A 27,117-nucleotide genomic window follows, 5' to 3' on the forward strand; every position below is an offset into this window, starting at 1 on the left:
TTACAGACGTGAAAACACCTATTTATTCTTTATTGATATAAAGCCTTTGATACTGTAAACCAGCAGATTTTGGTCAGTACTTCAAAAAGTCATTCACACATTTTACAAAGATTATCTGACTTAGTGTATCCTGTAAGAGTCACAGATGATCCTCAATCATTCAGAAAACAGTCGATGCTGCACTTTATAACTTTGTGTGGAAACATGAATCTCATTATTTAGACAGATGTGTTTGAATCATCCTGATAATCAGGCTTTAAACATGTCAGAGTTCCACACATCAGCTGTGATATTCACGCTGACCTGGATCAAACATGTCATCAGACACAAACATAGATGATGCTGTTTAATCCCAAAGCTTATTTAAACAAACTGGAGGACAGAATTCCTCCTTAAATGGGATTTTGATCAAATCCACTGATCTCGTTTTCACACACAGGCTTTATCATGGTGGCTTCTTCTCTACTAACATCAATCTTTGATTTGGACAAACAAATATGTGAAACACAAAAATAAATCAATGTTTTCTGAGGATCCAGAATAACATGAATGATGTATCCCAGCGAGTGACTGGAAAAGTTCATCTTCTTCCACATCCTGAGTTTGTGAGGATGTTCCAGTATCTGTGAGAGAAAACAGGACAGTTTTTACTGACGCACAAATGGACCAAATATACAGACACCTCTGAATAAACATGTTCTCATCAATGCCATTAAAATACTGGATCAACAGTTAATAACACATTTCTGAGGTTTGTGATTCATCGTCCTCCTCACTGTCAGCTCTACTGGAACAGTCACTGTTTAATATTAATGGCTCGTTGATCTGGACGTACAATAAGAAGTATTCAGTCACCAACAAGGTCGAAGTTTACTTCACAGTGATTGATGGAAAATATCCAACAAACTGATTTATTCAAGTATACAAATGATCTGGATGAATCTTGGACCTTCTGTAAAACAGAGAAACAATTTCACATCTTTGTAACGACTGTATTTATCTTCATCCCCAAACGTTGATCCTGTCCATCTGGACGCTGCACTGTACAGCAGACACTACGATGTTAGGTTTGTGTTTGGATGAACCAGTTTGTGTCTGAGTGTGTTGCTGGGTCTCCACCAGTTACTCTGAGAACTGAAGAAGCTTCTCTGATGAAACGTCTTCAAGAAACTCAAAGAAGTCCAGACGCTTTTCTCTCCAAGCTCCTCAGACTACTGACGCTTGTTTCTCTCTTTGTAAAATGAAATTTAAAGTGAATTTTGAATCAAATGTTTCTCTTCTTTCTCCCTCAGAGTGCAGACATGTCTGCTGCCAGCAATCTGCGATCTGAAGATCAGTTTCTGTGCTCCATCTGTCTGGATGTGTTCACTGATCCAGTCTCTACACCATGTGGACACAACTTCTGCAAAACCTGCATCAGTCAGCACTGGGACATGAATGTCATCTGTCAGTGTCCCATGTGTAAAGAGACTTTCTACACTCGACCTCAGCTGAGGGTCAACACCTTCATCTCTGAGATGGTTGCTCAGTTCAGACGTGAAGCTCAGCAGAAAGCCAGCAGCAGCAGCTCAGAGCAACAAGCTGCCAAACCAGGAGAAGTTCCCTGTGACGTCTGCACTGGAACCAGACTGAAGGCCCTGAAGTCCTGCCTGGTGTGTCAGACCTCCTACTGTCAGACTCACCTGGAGCCTCATCTGACACTGAAAGGTCTGAATAGACATCAGCTGGTTGATGCTGTGGAGAACCTGGAAGGCAGGATGTGCACGAAGCACGATAAACTCCTGGAGCTGTTCTGTAAGACCGACCAGATATGTGTCTGCGTGCTCTGCCCTGTTTTAGACCACAAGAACCACGAGTTTGTTCCTCTGAGAGAAGAATATGAAGGAAAGAAGGCAGAGCTGGAGAAGACAGAGGCTGAGATTCAGCAGATGATCCAGAAGAGACGACTGAAGATTCAGGAGATCACAGAGTCGGTGAAGATGAGTAAAGATGCTGCAGACAGACAGAAAGCAGAAGGTGTTCAGGTCCTCACGGCTCTGATGGAGTCTGTTGAGAGACGCCTGAAGGAGCTCATGAAGGAGATCGAAGACAAACAGGAAGCTACAGAGAAACAGGCTGAAGGTCTCATCAAAGATCTGGAACAGGAAATCTCTGAGCTGATGGAGAGAAGCTCTGAGGTGGAGCAGCTCTCACGCTCTGAAGACCACCTCCACCTCCTCCAAAGCTTCTCCTCCCTGAAAGCTGCTCCACCCAGCAAGGACTGGACAGAGGTCAGAGTTCATCCACCATCATATGAGGGGACTGTGGGGAGAGCTGTGGCTCAGCTGGAGGAGACAGTCTGGAAACCCATGAAGAAGAAGCTGTTTGAGGCTGCAGAGCTGCAGAGGGTGCAGCAGCATGAGGTGGATGTGACTCTGGATCCTGATACAGCTCATCCTAAACTCATCCTGTCTGATGATGGAAAACAAGTGTACTGTGGTGATGTGAAGAAGAATCTTCCAGACAACCCAGAGAGATTTTCTAAGTGTGCTATTGTTTTAGGAGAGCAGAGTTTCTCTTCAGGCAGATTTTACTTTGAGGTTCAGGTTAAAGGAAAGACTGCGTGGGATTTAGGAGTGGCCACAGAGTCGATCAACAGGAAGGGACAAATCACACTGAGACCTCAGTATGGTTTCTGGACTGTGATGCTGAGAAATGGAAATGAGTACAAAGCTGCTGCTGGTCCTTCAGTCCCCCTCTGTCTCCATCCTGGTCCTGAGAAGGTGGGGGTGTTTGTGGATTATGAGGAGGGTCTGGTCTCCTTTTATGATGTAGGTGCTGCAGCTCTGATCTACTCCTTTACTGGCTGCTCCTTCACTCACAAACTCCACCCATACTTCTGTCCCTGTAGCAATGATGGAGGTAAAAACTCTGCACCTCTGATCATCTGTCCTGTCAATAACATTAATCGATCCCTTTCATTGGAAGAATCGCTTGATTTCTATTCTGATTCTGATTGAAGGGAACAAATGAACATATTGAGTGTAAATCCTCTACAGTCTCCATGTTTCTATAGAATCTGATCATCAGGACTCTGATTCACACTTTGATTCTCATGGAGTTTGATTTGAACAGAAGAAAAGTTGAATCAGGAAATGTTCCCACTGATGGAGACTCGAGCTGAAGAGCAAATATCAGAGAACAAATGTCCAAAAGCTTCATTTCCAATAAAGTTTGTTCAATGCTTTGAGTGAATCCAGACTCATGTGTGGCTGTTATACGGAGCATCAGAGTCCAGCTGAGTTATGTTGGATACAAACTGCTTATTTTGGCTCTGTGAGGAGTTTTGTTCACTGAAAACTGATGAGACGGATAATATTCAAAGAACTCTGTAGAGATTCATGCATCCATGTTCTCCACCTGCAGGTGTGGAGGAGAAAGGTGGAGCACAGACTGCTGCATCCTTCCAGTCACATCATTTTGATGATTATATTTGCATGTTGTGATGATTTGGGTTAAAGACAAACAGAGTTGAACGGCTGCAGTCACAGCATGAAGACGATGCTGAAGCTGAGCTGTCAGTGAACATGTTTCACTGTGATTTGATTTGAAGAATAGAAAGTGTGTGTGGCTGCTGACAGCTGCAGTCTCTGCTAGTCTGCATAACACACACACAACTTTCCCCCTGAGGCAACGATGCAGCAACAACACAACAGCTGCAGACACACACACGATTGTGCGCTCCCTTTCAGTCTGAACTCTCAAACACACAAACAAACTCTATCAATGTCGTACTGTTAAAGAACTCCTCCTTCTTCAGTAACAATGATTTGAGGTCTCTACCAGTGTCTCTTGTTTTGACCTTTGACCTCTTTATTCCTTATAACCAAAAAAACCCTTTTATCTGATATTTTCACCTTATTGATTGATTATATATATCTATTATATTTTCTCACCTTATTTTGACCTTTGACCTATGTCCTTGTTAGCCTTGATCTTCCTTCATCAAACGTGAAATTTCTTTCACCTTTGAACTTAAAGCTTAAATCAAACCTTTGTTAAAAAGCTTCTTACCAACTTGTAATTCCAACTCTCTGCATTAAACACGTATCTTATCATATAAACACTGGATCACTGAGAGAACTTTAGGCAGAACCAAATGAAGCAGCTGACCTCGTCAAACTCACAGCGACAGTAACTGACAGTGAATTATTTTAATCTTCTTCATTGTATTTGTTAGAAACATTTATTTTCCTTTAATTGGACTTTGGTTAAGTTCAATCCGATGTATTAACCGACCTTTGAGGTGAAGTGCAGCTGCGAAGAACGCTACGGCAGGCAATGAGGTGCGTTTAATGTCGCTCTGTTAATTTGAGCGTCCATAAATTGAATGTCTTATTTTTTCTTACTTTATTATTGCTAATTTATTGGAGAATTAGGCCATTTAATCAAGATAGATTTTATGTTGTTGGTGGTAAAGATCTGGATGGATGTTTTATTTTATTCTGTGTTTCTATTTTTCAGTTTTACTTTTCAAGACTTGGTGAATTGCCTTTTTCTACTTTTTGTTTAGTTTTGTTAAAATTAGCAGCAGTGAGAAGTGTTGTTGTCGGTCTTGAATATATTTGATGTAGCCCATACTGTTAAGGTAAGTGTCATGTTTTTAGTTGTTAGTCTGATGAAGAATCTTTTATTTTTCTCCAAAAGTTGATTGTGTTTATCTGGACATAGTGTTTTTCAGGTCCAGCTGAATGCAGGTTTCCCCAGTCTTATACGTTGTAACAGCCACTATGGTGTGGTGTCCCTTTAAGACACCCAAGTCGAGGGTTGATGGTGTCATCAGTTTGTGCCGCTGCTCTCTCTCTCTGGGATTATGAGGACACGTGCCTGCACGCTTCTGCTTAACGAGGGACGGATTTATGTTTTCTTCTTGTTTTGTTTGCAACGCTTGGGTTGTATGAACGCTGGGCGTTATGTTGTTGAGCCGCAGCCGTTCAGCCGGGCTTTTATATGGTTGTTGAAGAAGGCGTATTAAAGAACCACCGTGGATTACCGATACCAGCGTGGGTGTGTGTTCTTCCGACTAGCCTGCTAGGTGTTTTGCCGCCTCCTCTCAACCACGCAACACAACCCAACGTTCCAACGTGTCAGGAGCATCAGCACAGCTGAAATGCATTTTTTCTAAGCACCGCGTCTCTGTGGCTTTTAAACCCCAAAACACGCTACAACAAAAATGGGTCCACCCCAAGGATGGGGTCCCCCGGTGTAGTTTCCACTGTGAGAGACTGTGGGCTTCCTCAGAGTGAGGCTGAGAGCGGCAGGCCCAGCTGGAGTCTGACCTGTGGCCCTTCAGATAAAGCTGAAAAAGGCCAATATATGATATTAAATATAAAATATAATTAAAAAACATCAGAATGAACAACGAGCTGCTGTTAAGAACTCCCGACGTCCATCCAAGGCCCGATTGGTTTCTGTTTCCATGACAACAACAACCGTATGTGGAAAAGACCAAAAACTGAAGCGGTGAAAAAGTTTTGTTGCAGATTAACTATTAACTTTATGTTATTCATTGTCAGCTCGTGCCATCATTAAAGCATGTTAGAACACACATGTAGGATTTCACAAATCATCGCTCCTACATTTAATCGTATCCATAACAACTGTGTGTACGTGTTCGCTTTGAAAACATCACGTTCTTTATGTTGGTTGGTTTAGACGAGTGATCTCCAGGGTGAATGAGGGCAGAGGCCCGTTTCATGGAGACTGTTTAAGTGTAAACCTGGATTAAAAGCCACATTTGAACACCTTCATCAGAGGCTGTGACCATGTTGAAGGACTGATGCTGACGTGCTCTGACACTCATTAGCATAGAAAACAAAGTGGTGAAAGCACAGAGCCCTGAGGAGCTCCACTGGACGGTCTGTTCACAGAACATTTAATTATTTCACTTTTATTTACATGCAAAACAGCCTCAGAGAGAACAGCTGTTTCAGAGCTGCCAGCTTTATTGGAAAGATGAACTGAAATCCTAAAATAGTCCAATTCATGACAAACTGACACGGTGAAATGTTGCAGGATTCAAATGTGTCGATGGATGAACTCTTTCAGTATAAGATGCAATAATACAAAACACATGAAGGTGAGGAGGAATTCATTTAAAGTAAGTGTGATTTAAAGAGGACTGATTCTTTCCTGGTCAGGCTGAAGCTTTCACCGTCTGACCTCTGTAAACAAACCGAAACACGTTCAGTGTTTAGTTTTACCAATTAGGTTTCATGAATCACCATCTGAGAACGTCTCCGATGTGGGCGCCACTCACAGGGATCACTTCCTGTAGAAGGGTCACATGACCTGTTAAACCCAGAGAGCTTCGTGTGACCTCTGACCCTGATCACCAGCGTCAGGGTCAGTGAAGGTGAGATACCGTGTGAGAGGAGGAGGGTGGGTGGAGGGGCCCTGTGGGTTCTCCTGGTGTGACCCGAGTCCTGCCTCTCGCTGTCCTGCCCCTCCCCTGTGGTCTCCACCCTCCATGTGGGAGGTGTGGCATTCACAGTCAGCCCCCAAACCAGTTCAGCAGTAAGGTGTGAGCAGACGGAGCTGTTACCAGGATGCAAACAGGATGTGTCCTTTCACAGTTAAAGCCTCAGCTTAAATTTTAAAGACAAAATAAAGTTTAAAGACGACGATGAGCACGTGACTCACCTGTGACAGGTAAACTGACCTGGCTCTGCCCACGAGGGAAGACTCTGATGTGACCTCTGACCCTGAGAGCTCTCTGAAGCCCCTCCCACTGAGCATCAGCCAATCCCAGCAGAGCAGGAACCAGAGCAGCTGAGAAGCAGACGTGAGCCTCACCTGTCCCGTCATCGATCACCAGCCTGATCGAAGAGCAGAGCCACATGGTTTGATCATGTGACTGTCACCTGACTCATCCAGGTGATTAACACGTATCAGCGGTGAGCTCAACAGGAAGCTGCTCTTACTTTGCTTTGGACTGAAACACTGACGAGGTCGAGTGACACTGAGAGCTGCTGCAGCCCTGAGAGAGAGAGAGCAACAGGTAAACACACACACCTGAAATCGTGAGCAGTTTCCTCCAAAACGACACTTTACTTACTGCACCAACACTAACACACCACCAACACGCTAACAACACATGAAGCACTCTGAGTACTTTCACTGCACCCGCAAACTGACACTAAACACATCCTGTACACACTGTGTGTATTTTATGCAGTACCTGTGTGTACACGCTGCCACACAGCGAGCAGCTCCACTGCAGTTGCAGGAACAGGAAACACACCACGTGACCTTTGACCTGTCCCACAGCGCACCTCTGCTTGCTGCTCAGAGCCCACTCACCCAGGTGCATGATGGGAGCAGGAGGAGGAGGCTGGGCCGAGCTGATAGAAACCAAACAAACAAATAAACAACAGCACGACAAACACGTGAACCAGACTTTACCTGTAAACTTACCTGGTGTCTCCCAGGGAGACCACAGTTATGGAGCTGACAGGTAAGTACGTGCAGTACACACTTCCTGTCCTGAAACACACACACAGGTAAACCGCACAGGTACGTAACCATGGGCGTGACTTTGTATTGAACATTGGGGGGTCAAGATCTCTGTCTAAATAAATAAATCTGGGTACATCCCAGATGATCAAACAACTATTTTGCTGGTAACACCTGAAACCAGTAAAGAAAACCAGCAGCCTATTGATGCAAGATGATCCAGAACTTTATTGGGGCTGACATTGTTGGAAATGAGTCCAAATAAAGAGTCCAAACTTTTATAAGCCTGTCTATGTGTGTCTCACCTGGACAGCCTCCTCTGGAAACCAGACAACAGCAGAGTGTTACCCGGCAACAGGCCAGGTGGGTAGGGGGTGTGGCTTAAGTCCAGGTACACCTGCAGACTCCTCCCAGCTTGGTCACAAAGAGTGAGACGCACACCTGCACACACACATTGAGCTAACAGTCAGAACTGAGACTCAGACCTGAAGCACTGATGCCTGCAGTTTCTCTAGTGTCCAGCAGAGGCAGCAGTGAGTCGCCCCCATAGACCCCCATGTTAAAACTTCACAGCAGAAAAGCCTGATTCACAAACCACCTGTGTGTTTGTACCTGAGTGTGTGTGTCCAGAGTGGGCGGTCCTGTTGTTCACACTGATCCTTTCAGACACCACACCCTGAAAACACACCAGCTCTGAGCTGAAACACACACACACACACACACACACACCAGTAAGAGTTTAAAGCAGGCTGCAGCTGCAGTTCCTCGGATGGCCACAGGGGGCGACTCAGTGAGGGACGAGCAGTTTACCTGCAGTCTAAGACCTCTGAGACGGACAAGACTGTGGGTGGGACGGCCTGAAAACACAGAGAAGAGACATTAAAAATATGACGTCATTCTGGGGTAAAACCGCAAAGGATTGTGGGAACGAGTGGCAAGAGGTACTAGCGCACGCAGGCTTTCACACGTAAACAGTTACAACAATAAAAACAAACACAAAAATGGCAAGAAGCTGCTGTATTATTAACTGTGTTGTATTATTAAGTCTTCTGTTGGAGTTATTACGTAATTTATCACAACATGATTGTTGATGTAGGTTACAAATAAGTCTTATATTGATTTGAATTGAATTCGTTGCTATGCTGCTTTGTTCACTGTGGCTTTGCGGGCTAATGTTTGTTGTGTTTTGTAGGAAAACCAGAAACAAAATGCAGGAATGTGATCCAGACTGGCCCCTCTATCAGCCTGGGTCATACCGAGTTTAAAGCTGCTACCACAGCCAGATCTGATTGGTTAAGAGAGAGAGCGATATCGAAACAGCCACGAAACGTCCGCATATATGTGCCCAAGGGTTGTACTGAAGCAAGCAAGTGATGAATGACTGTTTTCCAGTTTGTTGTTAGCAAAGTTTTTTTTCTTTGCATTGTTGATTTGTTTTTCAGGAAGCAGCTAATAATGATGGATTTTTACAATGTTGCCTCTTTCTTGTAAGATTCTATAATAGAATGAAACAATGATGCCAGTTAGAAATAAAGACAATAAATTGAATGAATTACGAAACACTCATTGTTTTTCTATTAGATCTGAAAATGTTGTGTTGTGGCGGACCACCAGGTGGCTCCACTCACATCCAAGTTGAACGGAAGTGTTGGGGTGGAGATTTTGGCGCTCAATATATGTGAAGTTCTGAGAGTCAAATAAAAAAGTTGTTGGAGTGAGACACAGAGACCTCTCCTGTCGTTATCACATACCTCCACATTGGTGACCCCTGTAGCGAACATGCTAAGGCTCGACGACGAAGCCAGCTCCGGCCTGGAAGCATCGGCTGCCGCCGGACTTTCACCTCCGCCGATGGCTGCGTTTGCTGTGGCGCTTAAATTGCTGGATTTTTGGCTTCACGATCCTCCTTCATGGTTCGTGCACGTAGAAGCTCAGTTTGCTCTTCGTGGAGTTTCAGCCGACGATACTAAATACCACCATGTGGTGGCCTCACTTGACCCGCTGTCAACCCGCCGCGTGATGACTCTCCTCCGGGACCCCCCAGCCCAAGGCAAGTACGCCGCCCTCAAGGCGCTGCTGCTGCGGCGTTACTCCCTCTCTGATGCTGAGCGGGCCGAGAAACTCCTTTCCCTCGCGGGCCTGGGCGATGGCACCGCTCTCGAGCTCATGGAGAGCATGCTGTCCTTGCTGGGCGCGGATGACGGAGGATTTCTCTTCACCCACCTCTTTCTCCGACAGCTGCCGGCTCCAGTGCGCGCTGGCCTTGCCAACTCCCCGCTATTGGCCACGAAGGATTACCGCTCCCTTGCGGAAGAGGCGGATCGCATCCTCCTGGCTACCAGGACTTTCGGCGTCCAGGCGATTGTTCAGGACTCACCAGCGTTTTCCCCCGCCCCCTCACCGATGCTCCAGGGGCCCTCCGACTCGTCCACAGTGGCCGGAATCGCTGCACGGCGGCACCGCGGAAAAGGGCTTTGTTTTTATCACCAGCGTTTTGGAGCGAAGGCACGGCGCTGTCTCCCGCCTTGCAGTTTCCAGACCCAGGGAAACGGGCATGTCAGCGCTCTGTAGCAGCCGCGACCGCTGGCAACAAGGAAAGGCTGCTTTTCTTAGAGGACTCACGCTCGGGGAGGCGTTTCCTGGTGGACTCCGGCTCACAGAAGAGCCTTCTTCCCCCGGCTGGCTCGGACAGGCTAGCTGAGGGCTGCGGGCCATTGCTAACAGCGGCTAATGGCTCTCCCATCAAAACCTTCGGTGAAAGGTTGGTGACTGTTTGCTTTCACGACCGTGACTTTCAGTGGAACTTTGTTGTTGCTGCTAGCTCTGTGCCTATAATAGGCGCTGATTTTCTTTGTGCTCACGGACTGCTGGTTGATGTTGCTAACAGACGTTTAATTGATGCTGTGTCATTTTCCTCATTACCCTGTTTGACTCGGGGTGCTCAGCCCGTGGTGCATGCTAACTCAGTAGATTCGGGTGATGTTTTTCAGTGTTTGCTTTCTGAGTTTCCCTCACTCTCTGTCCCCACTTTCTCGAGCACTGTGACGAAGCATGGGGTGGAGCATTACATAACTACAGTAGGGCCGCCTCGACCCTGCCAAACTGGCTGTCGCTCGGGAAGAATTTGCCACCATGGAGCGTCTGGGCATCGTGCAACGTTCGAACAGTGCCTGGGCTTCTCCGTTACACATGGTGCCTAAATCTGATGGTCGGTGGCGACCTTGTGGGGATTTCCGCCGTCTTAATAATGTCACAGAGAACGATCGTTATCCCATTCCCCACATCCAAGATTTTTCCGCCCATCTTGCGGGGACCTCGGTTTTTTCGAAGATCGATTTGGTACGGGGATATCACCAGGTTCCCGTGCGCGCGGAGGATGTCCCCAAAACCGCCGTAATTACACCTTTCGGCCTTTTCGAGTTTCTGCGCATGCCGTTTGGCCTGAAAGGTGCCGCCCAAACCTTCCAGCGGTTGATGGACTCGGTCTTGCGCGGGCTTGCCCTTTGTTTTTGTATATCTTGATGATATACTGGTGGCCAGCAGCTCGAAGGAGCAGCACATGTTCCATCTGCGGCAGGTTTTTCAGCGTTTGGCGGAGCATGGACTGATTATTAATCCGTCTAAATACCAGTTTGGGTTGCCCGTTCTTGATTTTCTTGGGCACCGTATTTCCGCCGAGGGCGCGGTTCCGTTGCCTGACAAAGTCCGAGCTGTTTCGGATTTTCCGCGTCCCACGAATGTTAAGGCACTGCAGGAATTTTTGGGGATGGTGAATTTTTACAACCGTTTTCTCCCCAGAGCGGCACATCTGCTGAAGCCCCTTTATGGGGCGTTAAAAGGTAAAAAAGCTAATGACTCCGTTGACTGGTTTCCGGAAAGCATCCAAGCGTTTTCTGATGCTAAGTCAGCGTTAGCTAATGCTGCCCTTCTGGCCCACCCATCCCCCTCAGCGCCGATTGCGTTGACCACCGATGCGTCCGACATAGCGGTGGGTGCGGTGCTGGAACAACGAATCTCGGGTGTCTGGCAGCCCCTCGCCTTTTTCAGCCGTACGCTACGTGACAGCGAACGCAATTACAGCGTTTTTGACAGGGAGCTACTGGCGCTCCACCTGGCGACTCGTCATTTCCGTTTTTTTCTCGAGGGTCGTCACTTTACCGCATACGTGGACCACAAACCCTTGACGTTTGCCATGTCCAAGGTTTCTGATCCATGGAGTGCACGCCAGCAGCGCCAGTTGGGAGCCATTTCTGAGTTTACCACAGACATTCGGCACGTGGCTGGTAAATCCAATCATGTGGCTGACTGTTTGTCCCGTGCGCTGGTTTCTCCCGTCTTTCTCGGCATAGACTACTCCGCCATGGCTGCCGATCAGAGCGGTGACCCGGACATCCTCGCGCTTAAATCCACCCAGACGGGCCTCATACTAGAGGACAGACCCGTGCAGGACGGTGGTCCCCTCCTCGTCTGTGACGTTTCCACCGGCCGCCCTCGCCCAGTGGTTCCCGCTTCCTGGCGTCATCAAGTTTTTGACTCGGTACATGCTCTCTCTGTCATCCAGGGGTCCGGGCCTCTGTTAAACTGGTCAGCTCTAAATTTGTTTGGCCAGGCCTTCGCAAATCTGTTAAGGAATGGGCGTCGGCGTGCATTCCCTGCCAGCGAGCGAAGGTTCATAAACACACCAAGGCGCCCCTGGAGCCGTTCTTCATACCCGGCAAACGTTTCGATCATGTGCATGTCGATCTGGTGGGTCCTCTGCCGCAGTCACAAGGTTTTACGCACCTTTTGACTGTTGTTGACCGGACCACCAGGTGGCCGGAGGCGGTTCCCCTGGCGTCCACTACCGCAGCAGTGGTGGCCAAGGCATTTTTGTCAAGCTGGGTCTCGCGTTTCGGCCCACCCGCGGACATTACGTCAGACAGAGGCCCCCAGTTCATATCCGAGCTTTGGTCGGCCATGGCTGATGGACTGGGGGCTAAAGTCCACCGCACAACCGCATACAACCCGCAAGCTAATGGGATGTGTGAACGGTTTCACCGGTCGCTTAAGGCTGCTTTTCGCGCCTCCTTAAAGGATGGCAATTGGGTTGACCGCCTCCCGTGGGTTTTGCTTGGGCTGCGCTCTGCGGTTAAGGAGGATCTCGGCGCTTCCCCAGCTGAGCTAGTGTTTGGTCAGCCCCTCCCCGTGCCTGGAGAATTCTTGCCCGAAAATCCTCCTCCCTGCTTCGATCCATCGGTGCTATCTCTCAACCCACTTTTGCACTCGCTTCGGGTTCCTGGTCCGGTGCACCATTGCGTGCCTGAAACCTTTGTTCCAAAGACTCTAGAGACTGCTAAGTTTGTTTTTGTCAGGCACGATGCCCACAGGACACCGCTGCGGCCGCTGTATGACGGCCCATTCAGGGTTATTGAACCGGGCCAGAAACATTTTGTTTTGGATTTTGGGGGTCGAAGGGAGACTGTGTGTGTTGACAGACTTAAACCTGCACATGTTCTTCCGGACAGTAATGTGGTGCCGGCCCAGGCCCCTCGCCGTGGCCGCCCTCCTTCGATGGGGTTGACAGACTCTGGTTTTCCCCCCAGGACTACCCCCGGACCACCGGCGTTTGAGCCTCCTCCTGCCTTTCCTGCTCGCCTTCACCAGCCTCGTTCACAGGATGGACCTTCCTCTGCATGTTCTCTCCCTCCCAGGTTCAGTCGTTCGGGTCGTTTGCTTAGACCCAGGGTCCTGGACTGAATAGGGACCTAACTGTGTGTTCAAGGGGGGGTATGTGTGGCGGACCACCAGGTGGCTCCACTCACACCCAAGTTGAACGGAAGTGTTGGGGTGGAGATTTTGGCGCTCAATATATGTGAAGTTCTGAGAGTCAAATAAAAAAGTTGTTGGAGTGAGACACAGAGACCTCTCCTGTCGTTATCACATACCTCCACAGTGTAACACTACAACCTGAAACGACAAACAGATTGTGTTGGCCTGTACAGGAGATAAAATATTTAACAACAGCTAAATAAACGGTAAATGGCCTGTATTTGTATTCTTTACTTAGTCCCGAAGGACCCCAAAGTGCTGGAAATGCTAGCGCTTAATGCAGTGTTTTGATTTTGTTGCCACTTGTACCCACAATGCAATGCGTGAAAGTGACATGGTCTGTCAATCTCTATAAAAAAAGTTTAAGGGTCCTGGAGGAAGACGGGGAGCAAACCGAGTGTTACCTGTCTGCAGGTGGGCAGCAGCAGTGGGCGTGTCAGAGTGTGGAATCTCCAACCACGTCTGACTTGTAGGGTTGACTCAGCGTGGAGATCCACCCCACTGCGCTCAGAAACTCCACAGCCAATCAGAACACTGGGATCCTGATTGACAGACACATGGGCCAATCAGCTGCAAGGATTCAGGTCAGATCAACTCCCCACAAACAGGAATGGTGGGAGTCATCTGCATAGCAGTAAAAAGGTAAGCTGTGTTTTGATGATGCTGCCTAAGGGAAGCATGTATAATGTAAACAGAACTGGTCCAAGCACTGAACCCTGTGGAACTCCATAATTAACCTCAGTGTGTGAACAACTACAGTTAAAGCTGAAAAACGTGTTCATGTGTACTAATATCAGAGAGCAGAGACCGACCTCTGGCCACGCCCCTTAGTGACATCATCAAAGCTGGGTTGCTACCTGAGTGTTAGCGGCGATGAGTCTGTAGAAACATCCAGGCTGGAGGACAGGAAACCACCGCGTACACACACCTGAGAACACCAGCACCACCTGCACGCACACAGACACACACACATGTAACTGTGTATCCAGGTGAGCTCAGGTAAACACACACAGGTGCGTCTCTCACCTTTCTCTCCTGCTTTTGTTCACTTTCTTTCTCTGTCATTGGCTCATTCTTTGGGTCCCGCCTCCAGCTGACCACTGGACCAATCACAGCAGCTTTCACTGAGAAGCACAGTCTCAGCCCTGCCTCCTGATCCTCTGCCTCCGCCCCTGTATTCCTCCAGGACACACCCTCCTTCTGCTCCACCCTGATCACCATGGAGACACAGGGCCAGGGGTTGCCGGAGTTGGCTTCTTCTTCTTCTCCTCTTCTCCTCCTCTTACTCCCAGCAGTCTCTTCTTCTTCTTCTACTGTCTGCTTCCTGGCAGTGACATCCCCTCCTGGCTCCTTCCCCTTGTGTCTCAGGTGTGTCTCCATGGCAACAGATGGACTCAGGATGTGCAGGTGGTCCAGAGAGAACTGCAGGTAAACCCTGTGAATTGAACCCAGCTTTATTTAACTCATAATGTTTACAACCAAGAAGGAAGCTCACACCCTGAACCAATCAGACGCCCTCTTACATCACAGAGAGTGGACCAATGAGCAGTCAGCATGCTGCAGGTTGTGTGTGTGTGTACCTGCAGTGTTTGTGTGTGATGAACCTGTCCTGGTCCAGGTGTTGGTAGGAGGGGAAATCTGATTGGAGGAATCTCTCTGTCACCATGGTGAACTGCACCACACCCACCAGACAACCTGCAGCACACACACACACACACACACATTAAAGAATAAAGCTGTGTGTCCCTGTGTGTGTGTCTGTGTGCGTGCATTGTACCGATCCAGGCGCTGTTAAAGACCGCCCTCTGCGCTCCCTCCTCCTCCTCGCTGCTCTCCGTCAGCACGCAGGCTGCAGCTCCCGCGGCGTCTCTGAGCTGCATCGAGTGTTTGAACTCAGACGTCTGTGACGGCAGCTCCAGCACGCCGACCAGCAGCAGGGGGCGCTGCCTGACACACAAACCGGCAAAAACCATTGGTACGTAATCACATGACTTCATGTGGGAGCTGCTGTCACCTTACCTCACAGCGTCTCCACCCCGAGGCTCGGAGGACAGAGTCCTGCAAGACCAGGACAGGAACCCGTTGATCTGGGCGGAGGTCAGGTTGGAGCCATCAGGGGGCAGCAGAGAGCTCAGAGGGGCCGAAGACCAGCAGCCAGTCTGCAGGGACTCCAGGAGCTCCGACACACCGAGGTACTGCCGGACCGCCGAGGACACGCGGTACTGCAGGGACACAGAGCACACTGAGCATGCTCCACACTCACCTGTAAGGAAGACAGGTGAGAGTGGGACCTACCTGCGTCACAGGACAGGTGTGAGGCTCGTCCAGCATCTCAGCGTAGATGTCTCTGCGTCCTCGTCCTCCAGCTCTGCTCAGAGTCTCCATCAGCCTCCAGGACAGCAAGCACACACACTGCTGCCTCCACACACCTTGGACCAGACTGAGGACCAAGACCAGAACCAGGACCAGGAAACAAGCCAGAGCCAGCGGAGGACAGGAGGACAAAGGTTATGCTCTGCTGTCTCTGACTGTGGACAGGTGGTGGTGGGTGGAGCCTCACCTGTGTGCCAGCTGCGAGCTTAGGTGACAGGTCCACAGGTAATCGGACACATCTGTGTTTCTCTGCAGCAGTAACCGTGGTAACGCCCCATCTCCCGGGCAGCGGTTGTCGGGTGGCGAGCCTCCCGCCCTGCTGAAGGTCGTCAACCTCAGGCTGGAGCGCAGGCAGGTGCAAAGCATGCTGGGAGGGAAGTCCGGGCAGGGCCGATACAGGAAGTGGGCGTGATGCAACTGCAGGAGGAGGAACCATCAAACTTTATTAGTCGTGGCTGCCACGAACACAAACGGGCATGATGATGTCACATCATGTGACTCACCTCCACTCTGTCTCCCGCCCTCAGCTTCCTCTTCGCCGCCGGCTGATAGGCCACGCACAGACCCACCTTCCCATCCAGCACGTAGAGCCCCGCCCCCTCACTCACAACCTCAGTCACCGTGCCCTATCACAGCAGAGGAGGCTTAGTAATCAGCACACAGGTACAAACCTGTGGTAGCCAATCAGAGCTCACAGCACTCTCACCTGGTAGCTGATGACTTTGGATTGCTTTATCCTCACAGCTGATTGGTCCAGCTCCACCTCCTCATGCTCCGCCTCCTCACAGTCGTCCTCAGCAGGCTGTGACAGCAGGGACTCAGAGTGTGTGTGTTCCTGTGTGTGTTCCTGTGTGTGCGTGTAGTCGGCGTGCAGCTCGGAGCGCTTCGTCACACACAGGATGTTGTTTCCTCTCCAGCCTCGTAGCGCACACACACGTAGAGCTGTCACACACACGCTCTGCCCGACACACACACGCTGGATCCAGCTGAGCCGGCTGCTGTCCTGCACACACACACACACACTGAGCTTCATCGTCCCTCCTCACCATCATCATCCTCAGAGAGCTGGTACCTGTACGAGCACGGGCAGCGAGCGCGACTCATCCGTCAGCGTGAAGCAAAAGAAGGTCGTTCCTGCCACGGCCAGCAGAGGGCAGACTGAGCCCACCTCTCCGAACACGCTCAGCCGCTGACCTTTGACCCTGGAGCACACACACACACATCTGTCACACACACTGCTCAGAAACTCCGCTGCAGTTCAGAGGTCATGTGACCCACCTGTGCCTCAGCAGCCTGCCGGCCTCTCCGACTCCCACCGCTCCGCTTAGCTCCACCCTTCCAGGAGCAGCAGCCAATCCCTGCTCAGCACCAGGACACAACAGGACAGGGGAGCCAATCAGCTCCAAGAAGCCTGCGGCCTCTTCCTGGCCCGATGCATTGTGGGGGATGTAGTTCCAGTGAGGGAGGAAAACGGGACGATGGAGCCACAGGGGCGAGAGAGACAGGCACTGGATGAGAGAGAGAGACGCGGGTGAGAGAGTGGCGGAGTGTGTCCTGGGTGGATGCTGGAAGCCTGTACTGATGATGACAGCTTCATCAGCTCTGATCTGCAGTGATGCCGTTTGTTTAATAGCTGCAGTAGATCAGATTAGATTAGATTAGATCAGATCAGATCAGATTAGATCAGATTAGATTAGATCAGATTAGATCAGATTAGATTAGATTAGATTAGATTAGATTAGATCAGATCTAATCTAATCTGATCTGATTAGATGAAACTTTATTGATCCCTCGGCTGCGTTCCTCCAGGAAATTCGGTTTCCAGCAGCCCAGCACTGACAGAAGTTACAGAAGGTGAGCAGAAATATACACATATACAAATACAGAGTATAGAAAAGGGAAGAATAGAATAAATAGAAATAAGAACACAAGAGAATTGCACATTTCAAGTACTGTGAGTAGGGCTGCTCAATTAATCGAATTTTAATCACGATTACGATCTGGGCTTTCAACGATCATTAAAAATTACTGAGCCGATTATTAGCCCCTCCCTCGTGCTTTACTCTCGCGCTGCTCCATGTGGTAAATCGAGCGCACCTCTCTGCATTTCGAACACATGTCACAACAAAAAGAGGTACCAAACGACTCACGGACCGGTACCGGTCCGAGGCCCGGGGGGTTGGGGACCGCTGATTAAGAGGACCGAGGGAAGCTCGGAAAGCTCAGCAGAAGTTATTTGGAGAGGAGAGTGACTGCCGTTGGTTGAAAAGAGAGGTAAAAAACTTCAGTGGTGTGGAAACATTATGGGTTCAGTCAGACGTGGATCAAGTGGACACAGTGTGTAAACGTTGCTACAGTGTAGCTGCACCACAGAGCAACACTGCAAAGTTCACTAAACACAGATGTTTACATTTTTCATTCATTTTTATATTGCAAACATTTGCACTGTTATCAGTATTTGCACTATTTTATATTATTTTTTGACAAACTTTAAAGTCATTATTCAACACATTGTTATTGTTAAATAAATATCGTCAAATAATCGAGATCTCAATGTCAGTGAAAATAATCGTGATGATCATTTTTGCCATAATCGAGCAGCCCTACCTGTGAGTCATTAATCCGTGCGGTGATGCTAGGACCACACTGAGCCTGCTGCAGCTGTCTGACTGTAATCTGTCAGGTTACTGCAGGTGATGCTATCTGTATACTTTATGTGAGGAGGAGGCTCCACATCTTTATAAAGCTCTGCTGTCATCACGTCTGTGCCAGCACAGTTACTCACTTGCTGACAGACTCTGTCTTTACATCCTTACTTATCGATCAGCTAAGTGAATCCATATAAACACAGCTCACATTTAACAAGTCCTGATGTTTCTGAGTTACAGAAATGAAAGTCAGCTGTTGAGCTTGTTTGCTTGTTTCATGCTGATGTAAACATCAGCAGAGAAGCGTGTGATGACCAGACTCTATCAGCACTTGTGTCCCTGCACAGAGAATGAGCTGAATTAAAGAGGAATTCGATTTCATTCACGTTGCACATGAACACCTGCAGTTTGTTGTGACCTCGTTACCATCAGTTCTGACCAGATCCGGTTTAGTGACGCTGCTGTGAAGAAGCTCCTGAGAACTAACCAGCTGATGGACGATGGGTTAAGGTTAGGCTCCTCCCCCTCTGACTCACCTCACACATGACGCTGCCGCTGGCGTCCGTCAGCCTGTACTCTCCGTCAGGGCCTTCTCTCAGACAGCCAATCAGCAGCAGGTTGACCCTCGACAGCGCCCTCTGACCCGGCACGGCGAGCTCCGCCTCCCTGGCCCAGGCTCTCTGCTGATTGGTGCTCCAGGACAGGTTGCTGACGCAGGCCAGGTGCTGCTGGGAGACGAGCTGGGAGACGGACAGCAGCCTGCGGACAGACGGGAGGACAGCGGTAAGGCCAGGTCACGTGACCTGCGACAGCGATGATGTCAGCGGGCGTTACCTGTAGCTGACAGGTAAGCTGTGGGCCACACACATCTGCTGCTGGATCGTCTGCACCGCACACATGCTCAGATCGAAGAGGCTGAGGTCACCGTGGTTACCTGGGAAAACAAAGTTTAAAGGGTAAACACAAACATAAACAACTGAAGCCCCGCCCACTGAGAACACCTGAAGTGGACACCAGAGCTGGTGTGTCAACAGGTGGGACCACCTGAGGAAGCAGCTGCTCTTCATCCTCACACTCTTAGTCCTCCCTGTTCCTCACTGACAGTCGGTCACCTTCATGGCTCTGACCTTTGAACCACACTCACATCTACACACTGGACTGCTCTGATGACACCTGTGAGGGCAGGTGAGCCCTGCTTTCACTGTTTAAATAATGGTTTAAATAGTATTTGGTTTCATAAAAGACATGGACATCGTCATTAAGGATTTAAAGTACAGCTGATTTATCAGCCAGCTGTTTCAAACAAACAGGAACTCACCTGTCTGCGAGGGGGCGGAGCTACACACCACAGGACTCAGGTGTTCAGAGATGGAGGTGAAGATGTTCTTTAACCACAGGGACTCCTAAAGAAACAAAGCAGCAGGTCGGAGGTCACAATAATAAATGTAGAACAGGCTCACATCCTTATATTCTCTTTTCTGTGTGGATTTCTGCTATAGAATTAGCTCGAAACAGCGATCGGCTGCTGCTCTTAATTGCCAGGACAGGCCGGGTTTCGGCAACCCTCAAGGGTGCTTCGCAACCAGCGGGCCTTAACGCCGTTAAGATGCCGCCTAAGAGGAGCAACGTTAATGAGGAGGAACTGGAGGACATAAAGAAATCCCTAAACTTTATGTCTGAAGAAATAACAACAATTTCAAAACAACAAAATCTGATACTCAATTTAATGGATGATATTAAAGAACTAAGAAGGCAGAGCGAGGAAAAGGACAAGAAGATTGCTATGCTGGAAGGACGGGTGTCAGATCTGGAACAATATTCAAGAGTAAATGATGTGATAGTGACAGGACTGGAAACCAAGCATCAGACATACGCACGGGTAGCAGCATCAGAGAGAGGGGAGCCACCCGAGCAAGAGCTACGCTCTTTGGAAGAGCAGGTAATGGCCTTCTTTAAAAGCAAAGGTATAGAAATGGACAGTAAAAATATTGAGGGATGCCATCCTCTTCCTGCCATTATCATTCATTTTGTTAATAGAAAACAGAAAAAAGAACTGCTCAAGCAAGGAAGAAAGCTAAAAGGTACAAATGTTTATTTAAATGAACACCTAATCAAGAAAAATGCAGACATTGCAAGACAAGCAAGAATATTAAGAAAACAGAAGAAAATACAGTCAACTTGGACGTCAGACTGTAAAATATTCATTAAGTTAAATGGAACACCAGAGCAGGCTAAGGTTCTAGTCATCAAAGAGATGACGGAACTAGAAAAATATAACTGATAAATGCAAAGCAGTGCTAAATATGATGGGACCGTCCAAGTGCACAACCAACGCAGATGTCTGACAATTTTCAACTAACAACTCATATAGATATTGAAAATAAGACATTGATGTATGACAGCAACATAGATCCTGATTGTAATTTCTTTAACAATAAGACAAATGAATGCAATTATTATACAAATGAGCAACTTAAAAAGGAATTCAAGGTAGAACAGGGTATAACAATGGTTCACTTTAATAGTCGAAGCTTATATGCAAACTTTCAATCCATCAAAGACTACATAACAGTTTGAACAGCCATTCAATGTGATAGCCATATCGGAGACCTGGATAACTCCTGGAAAAGAAGAAGACTTTAAAATAAATGGATATGAATTCCTTCATGTAGACAGGATCAACAAGAAAGGAGGTGGGGTGGCACTTTACATTGATAAAAACCTAAAGTACAAAAGAATGGGAAGAATGACGACTGTTATTGATGGAGTGATGGAATGTTTATCAGTGGAAATAAGTATAGAAAAAAGGAAAAACCTAATTGTCAGTTGTATATATAGAACACCAGGATCTAAGATTGAGATATTTAAGGATAATATGGAGGACTTATTTACAAATATAAATCAGAAGAGAATGTTTATCTGTGGGGACTTTAATATTGACTTATTGAATCCAAATCATAATAAGAGTACAGAAGAATTTATTGATTCCATGTACAGCATCGGTTTATTTCCACTGATAACAAGACCGACCAGAATAACATCTCATTGTGCAACTCTATTAGATAATATATTTACAAATATAATAGAAGGAAAGATAAAAAGTGGGCTGTTAATCAATGATATAAGTGACCATTTACCAGTCTTTGCATCTTATAATTGCCATTATAAAGTGAACAACGATGGACATAAGATTATTTACAAAAGAATAAGAACAGAGAAGACCTTAAATTGTCTTAGAAATGAACTTTTAAAGCAAGATTGGAATATTGTATATGAACAAACAGAAGTTAATAAAGCTTACGAAGGATTTTTAAGAACATTTAACACATTACTTGATAAAAACTGCCCAGTAATTGAAATCAATAGGAAACACAACTATGCAGGAAGACCATGGATGACAAAAGGACTACAAAATGCCAGCAAAAAAAAGAATACCTTATATCGAGAATTCATAAAAAAGAGAACAATAGAAACTGAAATGAAGTATAAAACTTACAAAAATAAATTAACTAATATAATGAGATCCTGTAAAAGAGAGTATTACATTAAAAGGTTAGAACACAATAAAGATAACACAAGAGATATATGGAATGTATTAAACAGAATAATCAAAAATGAATCAAGGAATAATGATTACCCTGGGTACTTTATAGAAGGGACAAGAAGTATTAATAACATGGAGGAGATAGTAAATGGCTTTAATGAATTCTTCGTAAACATAGGGCCAAAACTGGCAGAAGAAATAAAGGTTGATGGAATAGAAAGGGACACTGGTGAAAATATTGAAAGGAATAGTAGCTCAATGTTTTTAAGAGCAGTGGAAGAGAAAGAGATTTATGACATGGTTAGAGGACTTAAGAACAAAACCAGTACAGACTGGAATGATATTGATATGGTAACAGTAAAGACAGTTATTGATGGTATCGTAAAACCATTAAAATATATATTCAACTTGTCGTTTCAAAAAGGAGTTTTTCCACAAAAAATGAAAGTTGCTAAAGTTATTCCCATTTACAAAACCGGTGAAAGACATCATTTTACAAACTATAGACCAGTGTCAATACTCTCCCAGTTCTCTAAGATACTGGAACAACTCTTCATAAAAAGATTTGACAGTTTTGTGGAAAAATATGAATTAATGACAGATAGTCAGTATGGGTTCAGAAACAACAGATCAACAGCTTTGGCACTGATAGATTTAATGGAAAAGATAACGGAATGTATGGATAATAAGAGGTATGCGCTCGGAGTTTTCTTAGATCTAAAGAAGGCGTTTGATACTGTTAATCATGAAATTCTATTAAAAAAACTGGAAAAGTACGGGTTTAGGGGAGTGGTTCTGGAATGGTTAAAAAGCTATGTAGGGAATAGGCAACAATATGTACAAATAAATGAATATAAATCTAATTTGATGGATATAGCTTGTGGAGTACCTCAAGGTTCAGTACTGGGTCCAAAAATGTTTATTATGTACTTAAATGATATCTGCAGAGTATCGGAGATTTTAAAGTTTGTAATATTTGCAGATGACACAAACATACTGTGTTCAGGAGAGGAATTGCCACAGGTTTTGGAGATGATCACACAGGAATTAACGATATTAAAGAAGTGGTTTGATATAAATAAATTATCATTGAATCTCGATAAAACCAAATTCATGTTGTTTGGAAACCAAAAGAAAAACATCGAAGTAGAAATATGTGTTGACAATGTATATTTAGAAAGAGTCAATGAAATAAAATTTCTTGGGGTGATCATTGACCACAAGCTCTGTTGGAAGCCACACATTACTTATGTTTGGGGGAAATTGGCACGGGGCATTGCCGTCCTGGGAAAAGCAAAGCATATGTTGGATCAGAAAGCACTGCACATTTTATACTGTGCTTTACTACTGCCATATATGAGCTACTGTGTAGAGGTCTGGGGAAACACATACAAAAGTAACACACAAACAATAACTATAATACAGAAAAGGGCCATTAGATTAATAAATAATGTGGGGTACAGGGACCATACAAATGCACTCTTTGTCAAAATGCAAGCTATTAAATTCCAAGACTTGGTGAAGCTTAAAACAGCGCAAATAATGTATAAAGTCAGAAATAAATTGCTTCCCAAAGAAATCTGTAAATTGTTCATAGAAAGAGAAGGTGGGTATAACTTAAGAGGGAAGTGGAATTTAAAAATACAAAGTGCTAGAACAACTTTAAGAACTATGTCAATTGCAGGAGTTAAATTATGGAACAGTCAAACAGAAGAAATAAAAGACAGTCAAAACATAAAACAGTTTAAAGTAAAATATAAAAACCTAATTTTAAATAAGTATAAGAATGAAGAAAACAGGGTTAACCCAGGACGGTAATGTTGCTGGTAATGGTGTTGTGGTTCTTTTTTTTGTTTGTTTGTTTGTTTTGGTTTGTTGTTTTTCCATAACTTGTGTATCTGCAAATATACACATTCTGTATTTTTCATATGAAAGAAACTATACTGTGGTGGGGCTTGCTAATTTCTTGTTTTTGATTTATGTATGTTATGTTTTGTTTTACTTCATATGTTTCATATGTTGTTTGTTTAATTTAAGACAAAAAAAAATTAAATGAATGAGAGGTAAAACTTGAAGGGGTAGGGACAAATAAGTAAATACTTCAGCCTACTCCTTTTCAAACAAATACTGGAATGATATTTTGTAATGATTGTGAAGGCACATGTTTGAAATGTTTGAAATAAAAATGAACTGAACTGAACTCTGCCTACGTCATGACGCAGTCTACGTACGCAGGGCTGTGCGTGTACGTAGACTGTTATTTATCGCTCAGTTCGGGCAAACAGGGTCAGTCTGGGACTCACCGCCTCGGTGCTGGGCTTGACCCGGTCCAGGAGCTCCTGCAGGGGGTCCATGTCTTCGCTCCGGGTGCCGGTTTCTCCCCCTGCTGACAAACTCCCGCTCACGGCTTTCAAACAGCTTCCGGTCCTCCTCCTGTTGATGTCCTCCCTCTGACCGTCGCCCCCGTGTTCCCGCCTCTTACCGTTCATAAAGCCGCCATGATGCCCTACCGTCCTACTTTGTTTACTTTTGTTCTGTATTTTAAACAAATCATCAAACTTATTAAACTGACTAGTCTCTGCTCACGCAGGATCTCTACCGCGCATGTGCGTGTAACACTTCCAGCTCTTCAAGAATCACAGACGCTCAGAAGGGTTGGCTTTTCACAGTTTACTTCTGCAGAAGACATAAAACACATTCAACAGGTGTCTTCTGGTGGTACTGGCAATTGTAGCTCCCTCACAGTGCAAGCGCGCGCTGTGTGAACAGACTTACAATTAACTTTTTAATAAAGAAAAGGTGGAAAATAATAATTTCTCCCATTTTACAGTCTGTCATACTGAGCTTGTATACAAAAGAAATCTTATGACTAATAAAATACATTCCACAATCGTATAAAACAAAATAACAGGATAAACATAAATACCACCGACTAAACATTTCCCTCTAGTGGACAAATTAACAATAGCGCATTACATCTTCACTTGCTTGTGCTTTACAGACAAAATGGCTGTTAACAAGCTCACATACCTGCAGAAGACATAAAACACATTCAACAGGTGTCTTCTGGTGGTACTGGCAATTGTAGCTCCTACAATGTAAAGCAACATCACAAAAAGCACAGAAAAACGGTAAATCCAAACACATTTCCTGCTATGCGCAGCAACCACTAGGGGGCTGACAAAGACTAACTGCCAAAGAGCATAAATACGGCAGAAACACTATTTAACAGCAACCCGCCTTTGTTTCAGTTACACAGAAACTTTCTAATATCAATATGAACCTATATACATCGACATATATAACTTATGTAACAACATTCACACCAGAAACCATAAAAATGCCAGAGCCTTTCATTACCGGACTTACCCTCACAGTGCAAGCGCGCGCTGTGAGGAGCGGAAGCCTTAGCAGCTTCTAAACGTTAGGGTGAGATCCGGTATCTGGGTTTTCAAAATAAAATACAATTAAAAAAAAATGATAAAATTCACACTTAAAATGATAATTAAGAACAGGTAAGTGCATGTTTTTCATATGTATTATTAACTCTGTTACACTCACCCCCACTGAATTTTATCAAATTTGAGCCCCAGGTACCCACACTAGTATGCACCAACCAACCAGAGGTCAAAAATCACAAACACCAACTAAACGTATCCCTAAGGATGAAGTGGGGTGGGAGCAGCGCCAAACTCCCAACCCAGCAACTGGCAGCAGGGTGCCCGAAATACACCCTACTAATAACCCCTCACAAGGTGTGTACCATGGCTCAACAGAAAGAAAAAAAAAAATGTAGAGTACATAACAGCAAGTACAAATCCCATCATTCAGGTAGGCATATAAACAGAACATTTAGTTAGAGAAGGACGGGATCAAGGACTTACAAACTGACTTCACATCAAACCTGTCACGAACCACGACTTGATTTGACATTGTCTGGATCAGTCTATTCACAGGTTTGACAAGTCGCCCAAGTCTGGTTCTGATCTGGGAACCATTCCCGGTTTGGCTATAGTCAACCATTGGGGACTGAGCAGCAATGGCAGGAGCAACTACATCCACCACTACGTCAGGTGTAGTAGAGCATACTTGTACACCCTCCCCACAGCTCGTAGCAATATTGACCTCCTGGGACGCCATGCTAGAACCGGTTTGGTCAAAGTTCACTTCAACAGACAAGGCCGATGCGGCTGGCAAGACTGAATCCACGCTTGAAACATCAGTAACATCTCCCTGAGACTGGCTGGACTCCGTCAACTGCGACACCCATGCAACTGTCCTCTCTCCAGGGTCCAGAGGTTCAGAGATAACCTCCAGGTCAGCTGTCCCACCCATGGCATTGGGTGAGCGGTTACCATGAGCACCAACACAGCTCACAGCAGGGGCATTCAAATCCCCCTCCCCAGACGCAGCCCCATCATCATCTTCAGGCGCCGTGTTTACATCCCACGTAGAGGAGACGTGATCCGAGGTTCCAGCATCATCCTCCAGGGGCAGGAAATTCGCCACCAACAGCAGATTCCGGTGGACCACTCTCTCTCGTCCGGAAACAGAATCACGGATCTTGAAAGTGTGAGTATCATGGTTCACATCGATCACGGTGTAGACCGTTGACTCCCACCGATCAGCAACCTTCTTCTTTCCCCTCTCTTTCTTGTTAGCAACCAGGACTCTGTCACCAACCTCAATCCTGGAACCCTTCACTCTCCTGTTATAGAGTTGCGAGTGACGACGCTTCTCCTGCGTAGCTCGGGTGCGTGCAATGACCATTGCTTCCTTCACATCTTCCCTGAGGGAAACCACATACCTGTCATAACAGGTAACAGCAGGATCGCTCAGGACAGAGCGGAACAGAATGTCAACAGGCAACCGGGGCGTGCGACCAAACATTAGGTAAAAGGGTGCGAATCCAGTTGTCTCATGTGCGGTGCAGTTGTACATGAACGTCAGAGTCTGTAGCCGACGTGGCCAGTCCACTTTCGAGTCTGGTGGTAGGGCACGAATCATTCCACCCAGAGTCCGGTTGAAGCGCTCCACACTGCCGTTCCCCATCGGGTGGTAAGGTGTCGTGTGTGTCTTCTTCACACCAGAGACTCTGAGGAGCTCACTTATCAATTGGCTCTCAAAATTAGCACCCTGGTCGCTGTGTATCCTTTCCGGAAACCCGAACACACAGAAGTACCTGTCCCAGAGAAGCCTTGCAACCTGTTTGGCCGACTGGTCCTTGCATGGGAAGGCCTGCGCCCAGCC

At 46.5% G+C, this 27,117-nt stretch overlaps 3 protein-coding genes and 1 pseudogene across 6 annotated transcripts; 3 read left to right on the forward strand and 1 right to left on the reverse strand.

The window, feature by feature from the left end:
- On the reverse strand, window positions 1–24,471 carry LOC147333554 (CST complex subunit CTC1-like). 4 transcript variants are annotated; one of them, XM_086286324.1, is made up of 24 exons: window positions 24,171–24,471; window positions 19,642–19,726; window positions 19,158–19,257; window positions 18,860–19,082; window positions 16,954–17,183; window positions 16,748–16,877; window positions 16,382–16,678; window positions 16,179–16,301; window positions 15,863–16,092; window positions 15,598–15,742; window positions 15,322–15,524; window positions 15,080–15,249; window positions 14,883–14,997; window positions 14,329–14,737; window positions 14,160–14,249; window positions 13,707–13,844; window positions 8,305–8,351; window positions 8,107–8,192; window positions 7,800–7,935; window positions 7,456–7,524; window positions 7,220–7,382; window positions 6,963–7,018; window positions 6,701–6,857; window positions 1–623 (listed from the first exon to the last, which is right to left on the reverse strand). In XM_086286324.1, exons 1-24 carry the CDS (start codon window positions 24,354–24,356, stop codon window positions 393–395), a joined length of 3,819 nt encoding a protein of 1,272 aa, XP_086142450.1. In that variant the 5' UTR covers window positions 24,357–24,471; the 3' UTR covers window positions 1–392. The 4 variants fall into 4 exon arrangements, with proteins under 4 accessions (XP_086142450.1, XP_086142448.1, XP_086142447.1 ...); XM_086286322.1 differs by lacking the exon at window positions 24,171–24,471 and adding an exon at window positions 19,368–19,496 and having other exon boundaries at window positions 19,642–19,819; XM_086286321.1 differs by lacking the exon at window positions 24,171–24,471 and adding an exon at window positions 19,368–19,524 and having other exon boundaries at window positions 19,642–19,819.
- On the forward strand, window positions 337–3,121 carry LOC147333555 (E3 ubiquitin-protein ligase TRIM21-like). Its single transcript, XM_086286354.1, has one exon. It carries the CDS (start codon window positions 1,269–1,271, stop codon window positions 2,997–2,999), a length of 1,731 nt encoding a protein of 576 aa, XP_086142480.1. The 5' UTR covers window positions 337–1,268; the 3' UTR covers window positions 3,000–3,121.
- Window positions 9,274–10,353, forward strand: LOC147333556 (uncharacterized; annotated as a pseudogene).
- LOC147333557 (uncharacterized) lies at window positions 19,871–21,199 on the forward strand. The gene has a single exon (XM_086286406.1). It carries the CDS (start codon window positions 19,930–19,932, stop codon window positions 20,602–20,604), a length of 675 nt encoding a protein of 224 aa, XP_086142532.1. The 5' UTR covers window positions 19,871–19,929; the 3' UTR covers window positions 20,605–21,199.
- Window positions 24,472–27,117: the final 2,646 nt, after the last annotated feature.

The sequence above is a fragment of the Aulonocara sp. 'chitande type north' Nkhata Bay genome, linkage group LG3 (genome assembly GCF_057382095.1).
Source record: "Aulonocara sp. 'chitande type north' Nkhata Bay isolate Kocher_YH1m ecotype deep benthic linkage group LG3, A_spYH_male_GT1.1, whole genome shotgun sequence".
In the NCBI taxonomy this organism is placed as follows: Eukaryota; Metazoa; Chordata; class Actinopteri; order Cichliformes; family Cichlidae; genus Aulonocara; species Aulonocara sp. 'chitande type north' Nkhata Bay.